We start from the raw sequence: 11410 nt of genomic DNA on the forward strand, positions 1-11410 counted from the left end.
TAACATAAAATAACACAGGATATTTTCCAAGTTGGAGTCATTTATTTTGATTTCTGAACCCAAGTTAGTCCAGCACTTTCCAGGTCTAGTTTTGAGTGTGGCCTAGGGTTTCTTCCAGAGCTTGGCCCAGCACCAAGAGGTTGCCTAGTATAAAATTATATAAGCTTCATATATATTTTTACACTTCCATGTTCAGAGACAAACCCAGGCTTTGTGCATACTTAAGTTTAAACACTTTGGAAATCTCTCTTTAAGAAAAAGAACAGAGGGAAGGCAGGAAAGCAACTCAGAGCGATGGGAAATCATCCCTGAGTTCCTGCAAGGAACTAAGTGCGCACTCGTGGTGAGGATCGGAAGGAGCAGGAGACAGAGAGGATAGGCCCAGGAAAACGAAGAAATGGAGCAACCCGTGCAGAACGGAGAGGAAGACCGCCCTTTGGGAGGGGGCAAAGGCCACCAGCCAGAAAGAAATCATAGACAGGGACAGGCTCGCCGACTTGCCCCTAATTTCCAATGGGTCATACCCAATAGGCAAGTCAATGATGGGATGGGTGGAGAGGGAGATGATATGGAAATATTCATGGAGGAGATGAGAGAAATCAGGAGAAAACTTAGGAAGCTGCAGTTGAGGAATTGTCTGCACATCCTTACGGGGGAGCTCTCTAATCACCATGACCATCATGACGAATTTTGCCTTATGCCTTGACTCCTGCCATCTCCAAGAGATTAATACTGTAATTTCCACTGTGGTTCTGTTTTTCCCTGCATTTTCCTGATAATGCCTTTACTGATCTGTTTGCTGTGAACCTTATGTAATTTCAACGGGTGGGTTCTGTGTTACCAGCTTCTAATTGCAGATTGCCTTGGCACCCAGTCTAAGTTTCTGTCAACAGTGAAGTTTCACCCATTTGCATGGAAAAATGTAGAGTTAATAAAGTAATTAAAAAGCAAAAAAAAAAAAGAAAAAGAATAAAGGGACTTCCCTGGTGGTTCAGTGGGACGTGGGTTCTGGTTCCACTTCAGTGGGATGTGGGTTCTGCTTCCACTTCAGGGGGTGTGGGTTCAATCCCTGGTTGGGGAACTTAAGATTCACATGCCACATGGTGAGGGAGGGAGGGCGGTAGGGATGGAGGGGGGAGGGAGGGATGGAGAGGGGGAGGAAAGAAAAAGACTATAAAATCATGAATTAAAAAACATTAGGGCCCCAACCAAGGCTTTACAAAGGGCCCCTGAAAGTGAAGGACTCTGAAATATAAGCTCCAGGAGCATCAGGGTGGACCCTCCTCTGTCTAGATAGCGCTCCCTGTGTAGTAGGAAACAACAGTTGGGACTTTCCGTTTTACTCCTTGTAAGTTCTTTGTTGTGCTATTGTGTCTACCTTAAAGGAAAACGCAAGTTGGGCAAAATCCACCAGGTTTCTATAGGAAAAGAAAATGGATTTTCTGTCATTTAAAAGAGATATGATTAAGGGGCCACTTCCATATGATGTCTTGATGAAATGTGAATTCTGTGGCCATACAAAAAAAGATAGAATTTGTGCTAGTTTTTTCAAGCTCAAAAATGAGGATACCTGGTATTCATATCTGGAAAATTCTATCAAATCAACTCTATAGTGTCAATCCCTGAACACACTGTAAATTAGAATGATGACAGAGGGTAACCAGACTTCTTGTGGTGATCTTTTCACAGTGTACACAAATGTCCAATCACTATGCCGCACACCTGAAACTGATGTGATGCTGCATGTCAACTATAGTTCAATGATAAAAAATAAACAAAATGAGCAAAAGGCCTCGATAGGCATTACACAGACTACAAAATATAGTCAAGATACATCCAAGAAGATGCTTAATCTCATTAGTAATTCAGTTCAGTTGAGTCACTCAGTCATGCCTGACTCTTTGCGACCCCATACACTACAGCATGCCAGGCTTCCCTGTCCATCACCAATTCCCAGAGCTTGCTCAAACTTATGTCCATCGAGTCAGTGATGCCATCCAACCATTTCATCCTCTGTTGATCCATTCTCCTCCTGCCCTCAATCTTTCCCAGGATCAGGGTCTTTTCCAATGAGTCAGCTCTTCACATGAGGTGGCCAAAGTATTGCAGTTTGTTTCAGCATCAGTCCTTCCAATGAATATTCAGGACTGACTTCCCTTAGGATGGACTGGGTGGATCTCCTTGCAGTCCAAGGGACTCTCAAGAGTCTTCTCCAACACCACAGTTCAAAAGCATCAATTCTTCGGTGCTCAGCTTTCTTTATAGTCCAATTCTCACATCCATACATGACTACTGGGAAAACCACAGCCTTGACTAGACAGACCTTTGTCGACAAAGTTAATGTCTCTGCTTTTTAATGTGCTGTCTAGGTTGGTCATAGCTTTTCTTTCAAGGAGCAAGCATATTTGAATTTCATGGCTTCAGTCACCATCTGCAGTGATTTTAGAGCCCAAGAAAGTAGTCTGTCACTGTTTCCATTGTTTCCCCATATATTTGCCATGAAGTGATGCGACCAGATGTCATGATCTTTTTTTTTGAATGCTGAGTTTTAAGCCAGCTTTTTCACTCTCCTCTTTCATTTTCATCAAGAGGCTCTCAAGTTCCTCTTCACTTTTGGCCATGAGGGTGGTGTCATCTGCATATCTTAGGTTATTGATATTTCTACCAGCATCTTGATTCCAGCTTGTGCTTCATCCAGCCCAGCATTTCAAATGATGTACTCTGCATATAAGTTAAATAAGCAGGGTGACAATATACAGCCTTGACGTACTCCTTTCCCAATTTGGAACCAGTCCATTGTTCCATGTCCCATTCTAACTGTTGCTTCTTGACCTGCATACAGATTTCTCAGGAGGCCGGTAAGGTGTTTGATATTCCCAACTCTTTTAAGACTTTTCCACAGTTTATTATGATCCACACAGTCAAAGGCTTTGGCACAGTCAATAAAGCAGAAGTAGACGTTTTTCTAGAACTCTCTCACTTTTTCAATCGTCCAACGGATGTTGGCAACTTGATTTTTGGTTCCTCTGCCTTTTCTAAATCCAGCTTGAACATCTATCTGGAAGTTGTTCAAGAACCGAAGTTCTCAGTTCACGAACTGTTGAAGCCTAGCTTGGAGAATTTTGTGCATTACTTTGCTAGCGTGTGAAATGACTGCAATTGTGCATTAGTTTGAACATTCTTTGGCATTGCCTTTCTTTGTGACTGAAATGAAAACTGACATTTTAAAGTCCTGTGGCCACTGCTGAGTTTTCCAAATTTGCTGGCATATTGAGTGCAGCGCTTTCACAGCATCATCTTTGAGGATTTGAAATAGCTCAGTTGGATTTCCATCACCTCCTCTAGCTTTGTTTGTAGTGATGCTTCCCAAGGCCCACTGGACTTCACATTCCAGGATGTCTGGCTCCAGGTGAGTGATCACACCATTGTGGTTATCTGGGCCATGAAGATCTTTTTTGTACAGTTCTTTTGTGTATTCTTGCCACCTCTTCTTAGTATCTTCTGCTTCTGTTAGGTCCTTATCATTTCTGTCCTTTACCATGCCCATCTTTGCATTAAATATTCCTTTGGTATCTCTAATTTTCTTGAAGAGATCTCTAGTCTTTCCCATTCTATTGTTTTCCTCTATTCCTTTGCACTGATCACTAAGGAAGGCTTTTTTATCTCTCCTTGCTATTCTTTGAAAGTCTGCATTCAGATGGGTATATCTTTCCTTTTCCCCTTTCCTTCTCTTCTTTTCTCAGCTATTTGTAAGGCCTTCTCAGACAACCATTTTGCCTTTTACATATCTTCTTCTTGGGGATGGTCTTGATCACTGCCTCCTGTATAAAATGACAAACCTCCGACCATAGTTCTTTAGGCACTCTGTCTCTCAGATCTAATCCCTTGAATCTGTTTGTCACTTCCACTGTATAATCGTAAGGGATTGATTTAGGTTATACCTGAATGGCCTAGTGGTTTTCCCTACTTTCTTCAATTTGAGTCTGAATTTTGCAACAGAAATCACGACTACAAAGAGATATCATTTTTCATTAATTTAATCTGCAAAATTCAACAATGTGACAGAACCAATAGTTGAAAGGATAAGGAGGATTTCTTACATATTACTAGCGCGAGTATATACAAGCACAAGCACTTTAAAAAATAATGTAAAATTATTTTGTAAACATGAACATTGGTATACTGCATGTGGATCACTTCTATAACCCAAAAGAAACTCTTATACAGATATATCAGGAGATGTGTGTAAGAAGTTCATTGTTGTTGTTTATGACTCTTTGAGACCTTAGGACTTGTAGCCCACCAGGCTTCTCTGTCTATGGGATTTCCTAGGCAAGAATACTGGAGTCGGTTGCTATTTCCTTCTCCAGGGGATCTTCCTGACCCAGGGATGGAACCCTGGTCTCCTGCATTGCAGGCCGACTCTTTACCATCTGAGCTACTAGGGAAGTCTGAAGTTCATTGCAGGACTACTTATAAAAGCAAAAAAAAAAAGATTAAAATACTCATGAACTTGAGAATAAATAACTAGTGGAATGGTATACAGCAGTAGTAATGAATGAACTGTAACCACTGACAGCAATGGATGGATCTCAGTAATGCAATGTTACATTAAAAAAAAAAAAAAACAGGTCCCAGTAGTCACCAATTTACCTGTAGTTCGTAATACTTGTTTTATGAAGCCATGTATATATATATATATATATATATATATATATATATATATATGTACACACACACACATACATATATATAATAAAACATTTATCCTGCTGTATATATGTAAGATAAACATGCATTTTAGGACAGTGATTATCTTCTGCAGTTACGGTGCTAAGATGGTAGAGGAGCACAGATGCAGATTTAAGTTATTGTCAGTGGTCCAGTTTCAGAATCAACTGGTGATTTCATAGGTGTTTACTGCATCATAAGAATAAATGAATTAATAAAAGATAGGTTCACATGTGAACCATGAAGCCTATATGTCATAAACCAGTAGAACAGAATAGTTCTGTCTGCTTGGGGTTCCATTTAAATCTAAAAAAATCAAAGATGGGGGAGGCCTGGGGAGAGCCCAGGTGTAATGAAGGAGTGCAGAAAGCTGACTGTTAAGTGTCTGATTATATTGTGAAGCATAATTTGGCTGAGATTGCAGACATCTGATCTACCCCAGACAAAAAGCTGATGGTAAACAGGTCTGATACTCTCTCAAAGCAACAGATACCTCAGTTCTACTCACATTCAGGAGCAAGGCGGCTGTGACAATGCTATCCACAGGAGTTGCTCTTTTCCAGCTCTCACCAGCCCCAGTCCAATTCTGTCTTGACCAGCTGACAGGGGCTGAGGCTTTAGGAGAAGGATAGAGCCTATTTTTAATGAACCAGAGGCGATGAGCTCAGGAAATAATTATTCAACCTCACTCTTCTCCCCCCTTCCCACCTGCTTCCAGTATGTTGGCCTCACAGAGAACATGGGCTGCAGCTTCCCCTGGAAACCAGAGGGTAAAGGATCCACTGAGGCAGTGTGTACAGGTCAGCCTGTCAGGGCACACAGCAGGATGGAGAAGGGTAGGAGTAGGTCTGGAGAGACAAGCAGAAGATACACAACACGGGAAGAGAAACAGAAGTGCTGAGGGAAGTTTCTGAGAAAGCTTCTGAAAGGGAGGCAGATTTTTAGCCATCTTTTCTCTTCTTCCTTCCTAGAATGCAGATACAATGCCTAGAAGAACAGGTATCGTATTTTGACCATGGAAGATGAAAAACACATTTGAAGAATGGTAAATCAGGAAGACAGAGAAAGTCTGGTTCCAAAGCAGTCCCTAATAATCTAGTCCCAAAGTCATTGTGACATAATAAAAAAATCAAACAAACCAACCTTTTAATGTCAGGCTTCTGTTACATGCAGCCAAATGCAATCCTGATCAATTCAGACACCTTGCCAAAGTCTCTGATCAGATAGGCTGAATTATTAAGAAACTTTGTATGTAGTAACTTCCAGTGTACTGGATAAATAAACATTATTTTGGAATAATTTGAGTTAATGTTTGAGGCTTCGTAAAAAATGAATATTTGAGATTCATTTATCTTCATTTTTAAAATTTAAAATGAACATTAATTAATTGACAGTAGAAATAAGCTGAAAGTCAATAACTTTTCTTTTATCTGCATATTAACTGATAGACAACCCAAAGTTTTTATTCTTTCTTCTGGCTCATTTAAGATGGCTCATTTTGGGAGTAAATAAGGTGAGGTGTCAAATTTATAAGATATGCTTAGCACTTCTACCTAAAACAGCTGATTAGCAACTTGAAAAAAACTGATTTCTAATGCACCAACCTGTATAAAGACTTTTTGCCTGGAAAAATAATTAGGAAAATATAGCAAGAAATGAGTAATATCACAATCACTCTTATGATTAAATCAATTCTCTCTCAAAGATAAAATGAAACAGCTCTCATTGCTGAATAAACAAGAAAAGATAGTACATAACAGATTAAATGTAAATCTGTTTATCCATCTCTTAGTATGTTTTCTATGATACATAACATATTACAGAAAAGTCATACAACTTCTCAAGAGTACTAAAATGTTTGAATATCAGTGAATATTTTAACTATACTAGAGAAGTTTGCCAGCTAAAGGAATTCAACTAGTGAATTTTATGGTAAAGAAAACAATTACATTCTAATCTGTTTTGTAAAATCTTATAAATTGGGGCAAAGCTGTACATAGATAAACCTGTGATTTGTGACCAATGTGATTTCTTAGTAAGAAGCATATGAAAGATTTTATAGCTCTTTGTAGACCAATTAGGTCCTGCAGTCTCATAGTCACCAGGGCCCTCTTTAACTGCATCTTCCAAACCTGAAACTGTTGGGGGGTTGATGCTCAGAAAAGTGCAGTATCAGTGGGGTTGGTGACAAAACTGAGAATGATGGGTCATGGGCAGAATCTGTGTATTCCAGGGGCATTTAAAGGAAATGCAAGACAGTTGAAATGACAGCACACACCAACTTCCCTTGGGCTCAGAAACTGATAAAAATAGATTGACTTAACACACTGTGGTTTAATAACATGAAACTTTCCCTTGGAATTCTTACTGCATTATTTTGTGCAGCCCTTGTTATAAGATCAGATCCACTTTAATAAAACACCTGGAGGGGCTACCAATGAACAATGTGGTTTTGGTTCCTGTCTCCATGAGACTGAAGATGGAGAAGGATTATGACCTTCGGTTGCCAACCTTTCCTTAGAGATATTGTTTGGGTTAATCTTACATAACAGAGATTGGGTAACTGTTATTCTCTCCACCCAGTTAAACTACATTTCCCAGTCTCCCTTGGAATAGGTGCAGCCATCTAATAAGTTCTGCCAACAGAATACAGGCAGAAATGATGTACACTGCCTTTAGGCCGGGCATATAGCAATCCTCCCTTCTTTTTCCCTTATGTCAGCTAAACACAGGATCCTCTTAAGAGTTTAGAGAATAGAGCCACTATTCCGCAAGGAGTCTGGGTTCCTGAAAGACTGTGTGGAGCAGGGTCTTCCTGCCAACCCTTACTGGATTGATGAGAACAGGGAAAACAGTAACAGCAACACTCATTTACGTGACAGGGCACTAAGATCTTAGGACAATTTGTTATAGCAATTAAACCACCCTGACTAATACATCTTAAGATCTGTATATGAAAAGAATACTATTTAATAATAATCTCAATTCATACATACAAATAAAAATGAGTGTATACGCAACTTACTGATCTTCCAGTAAAAGCCTAGAAAATACCTATTTCCTAACAACTTTAACAGATTTTGGCATATAGTTCTTACAGTCTTGATAGGTATCAGACTTCATTGGGCGGGGTGGGGAGGGGGTGGCAAATGTCACAAAACTGAGGGCTTTCATTTCTATTTTCTTCACCTGGAAAACATTTTTAAAAAACTATTTAATTCTTAGGAAATTATTAATTTTTAGTGATATTCAAATGATAATATTAATATCTCAGAATATAAGACACCCGCACCTCTATTTAACAAGGAACAAAAATAATTGCATATGTAGTTTTTGTTTCCACTATTTAAAAAAATCCAACTTTATCTTTTGGAACAAGAATAAACGCTTGTGTTATTGGCAGATACTCACAAGAAATACTTTTGTGATTGTTAGACACTAATTACTGCACTCATGCAATCTTGCCATGGGAATCCTACTTTTGCTATGTGCTCAATACATTTAAATTCTAGCTTGCACAGTTCTCAGAAATGGCTTCCTCTCTCAAAAGTCTTTACTCACCCCAGTCCTGTATGATGCTATTGACCAAGTTAAGATGCGACGTAAGCAGAGTGAGCCTCCAGTTATTTTTTCTCTTAGATGCTTTCAATCGACTATTCAGAGATTAGTTTCCCTACACAAAGTCATTGAACTCACTCATCTCAAAACAGCTAAAACAAAGCAGTATAGATCAGCTCCAGGTTCAGTGGCCACACTGTAGGAGCACAATTCATTTGTTAATTAAATGCATACTATCTACACCACTGCCTCCTGCTAGCTTCAAATTTCTGTTTATAGGAACTGCTTGGTTTGCCTAAGGAGTGGAAATAAAACAGACACCTCCCTCTGTTCCTGCTAAATAGTCTTCATGGAAGCTTCTCTCCCATTCCTAGCGGCGGATCAGCCTAGGAGCATTATAATAACGCCAGCTCCACTACTTGTTTCTCCCTGATGTCCCCCAAATTAACAACACAGTTTGACAGTAACACAATAACTGATCATTTATATCAAAAGAACCTCTTGATGAATGTGAAAGAGAAGCGTGAAAAAGTTGGCTTTAAAGCTCAACATTCAGAAAACTAAGATCACGGCAACCGGTCCCATCACTTCACGGCAAATAGATGGGGAAACAGTGGCTGACTTTATTTTTCTGGGCTCCAAAATCACTGCAGATGGTGACTGTAGCCATGAAATTAAAAGACACTTACTCCCTGGAAGGAAAGTTATGACCAACCTAGATAGCATATTAAAAAGCAGAGACATTACTTTGTCAACAAAGGTCCATCTAGTCAAGGCTATGGTTTTTCCAGCAGTCATGTATGGATGTGAGAGTTGGACTATAAAGAAAGCTGAGCACCGAATAATTGATGCTTTTGAACTGTGGTGTTCGAGAAGACTCGTGAGAGTCCCTTGGACTGCAAGGAGATCCAGCCAGTTCATCCTAAAGAAGATCAGTCCTGAGGGTTCATTGGAAGGACTGATGTTGAAGCTGAAACTCCAACACTTTGGCCACCTGATGCAAAGAGCTGACTCATTTGAAAAGACCTTGATGCTGGGAAAGATTGAGGGCAGGAGGAGAAGGGGACGACAGAGGATGAGATGGTTGGATGGCATCACCGTCTCAATGGACATGGGTTTGGGTGAGCTCCGGGAGTTGGTGATGGACAGGGAGGCCTGGGGTGCTGCGATTCATGGGGTCGCAAAGAGTCAGACACGACTGAGCAACTGAACTGAACTAACTATATCAATAATCTGATACAGATTTGGGGAATTCCAAATCCTCCATAATTTGGGGAGACAACCAACTGCCATGTTAGGGTTTTACCCAGAAGCCCCAGGGATCAGCCTGATTTGGACCCAAACTTGTAGACAGATTTTTGCCCTGGATATGACTTGAATTTGCTCAATGCTGAGCTCCCTGTAGGCAGGGACTGTATCTAGTTAGCTTTCTGCTATATATGCAACACTTGGTGCAGGGTCTACACTACAGAAGTTTCTCAAAAAATACCTTATGGAAAAAAAGAAGTACCAAGAGATAAGGCTGGAGAATCTCATACATTGAAAGTTTAGTTGGAAAACGAGGAATGGGTTAGATAATAATCATACTGTGTATCAATGCCATACTAAGGAACTTGGTCTTCATTCTGGAGGAACCGGGAATTTCTTTTTATTGCTGTATAGTTGATTTACAATGCTGTGATAGTTTCAGATATAAAGCAAAGTGATTTAATTTATATATATATATATATATATATATATATACATACATATATCTATGTCTATCTATCTATGTATATCTATTCTTTCTCAGATTCTTTTCCCATTATGGATTATTATAAGAGGGACCAGTAATTTTAAGTAGGGGAGGTACTCAGATACATTTTTATTTTTAGAAAACTCGCTCTGGCAGCACGTGCCAGTTACACTGGACTCCAAGCTACGTGAAGGGAGGGGCCTCCGCCTGTCTTGTTCATCACGAGTATCCCCTAGTACAGAACACAGTGCCTGGAACATATAGGAACATATAATCTTCTCAAGAGTTAGCTGCTGAACAAATGAATAAAAAGTCCATGAAGCTTGTCTCTGAATCTTCTAGGAGAATAGGAAGGTTTTCGGGCCTCATGAGGAATTTTGACCTCCTTTAGGTTAGCCCTGTGATGTGATTTCTGAGCTAGTAGCTGAGGTGTGACCCTTCTGAACTTCTAAGAAGTTCACCAGAGCAGAGTGAGATGTCACTCTCATCTGGAGACATCTTTTTGGACCCAACTAGACACATCTCTTGGGCCTAAAGTGGAACTGATTCATTCTCCAAGACACAGAGTGGGAAGAGCCATCCTCCTTGAGAACATTTTCTCAAGGGACATTTGCAGGCTGCCGGAAGGTCCTTGTCAGCCCATTCCTAAAATAACAGCATTCCAAAGAGTACAAACCATAGGACTAGCAGTTAATTTTATGGTTGATAAACATGTTTCAATCTTGAGTTCCCAGATAATGTGTTTCTATGGGTCAACTGGGCAGCCTCTGGAGTGCTGACCTTTGAAATGTGGGCATCACAACCTGACATCTGAGGCTGTTCAGTGTCTCTGGTGTCCACACAGTTCAATGAGTCTTGCTTTTCATAAAGCCTCTTCCCTCCTAACCCTGACTGTTCCCAAATATAAATGAGAAAATTAAACATTTACTTTGATGAGAAAATAGTGCTCTCTCATTGACACTTCTTCACACCCTCACTGATGTGATTTAGTTATAGTTTTTAGTAGCTGCTTTTACATTTTTAATTATTTTGCAGAGTTAAAATACGTAATAATGGATAACTGTGCAATACATTAAATACTTATGGGTTCGTTGTGCCTTCTGTTATAATATAAAATCCATCTATTCTGGTTGATGGGTTTTAACCTCACACAGAATACTTTAAACTCCATTTGGACTTGTGCCTACAATCACCTTAGCAAAGTCTCTTAAGTAACTGCGCACAGCCTAATTAGTATGCATTATCAATTAACAAACTTAATAGCCGGCAGATTGATTAGATCCTCTGTTGCAGGGGCAGAGCTGAAGCGAAACAGAATGAAAAATCATTGCACGCATACACTGCAGCTTTGTTATTTTCTCAGATCCCCTCCTCCTCCTTCACATT

At 39.9% G+C, this 11410-nt stretch overlaps 1 protein-coding gene across 1 annotated transcript; it reads left to right on the forward strand.

The window, feature by feature from the left end:
- The first annotated feature begins 337 nt into the window (after positions 1–337).
- On the forward strand, positions 338–974 carry LOC110143121 (protein BEX3-like). The gene has a single exon (XM_020902669.2). It carries the CDS (start codon positions 398–400, stop codon positions 704–706), a length of 309 nt encoding a protein of 102 aa, XP_020758328.2. The 5' UTR covers positions 338–397; the 3' UTR covers positions 707–974.
- Positions 975–11410: the final 10436 nt, after the last annotated feature.

The sequence above is a fragment of the Odocoileus virginianus genome, chromosome 6, assembly GCF_023699985.2.
Source record: "Odocoileus virginianus isolate 20LAN1187 ecotype Illinois chromosome 6, Ovbor_1.2, whole genome shotgun sequence".
Lineage (NCBI taxonomy): Eukaryota > Metazoa > Chordata > Mammalia > Artiodactyla > Cervidae > Odocoileus > Odocoileus virginianus.

Coding starts and splice junctions, on each gene's coding strand:
- LOC110143121 (XM_020902669.2), top strand. CDS start 398: ATGGAGCAACCCGTGCAGAACGGAGAGGAAGACCGCCCTTTGGGAGGG.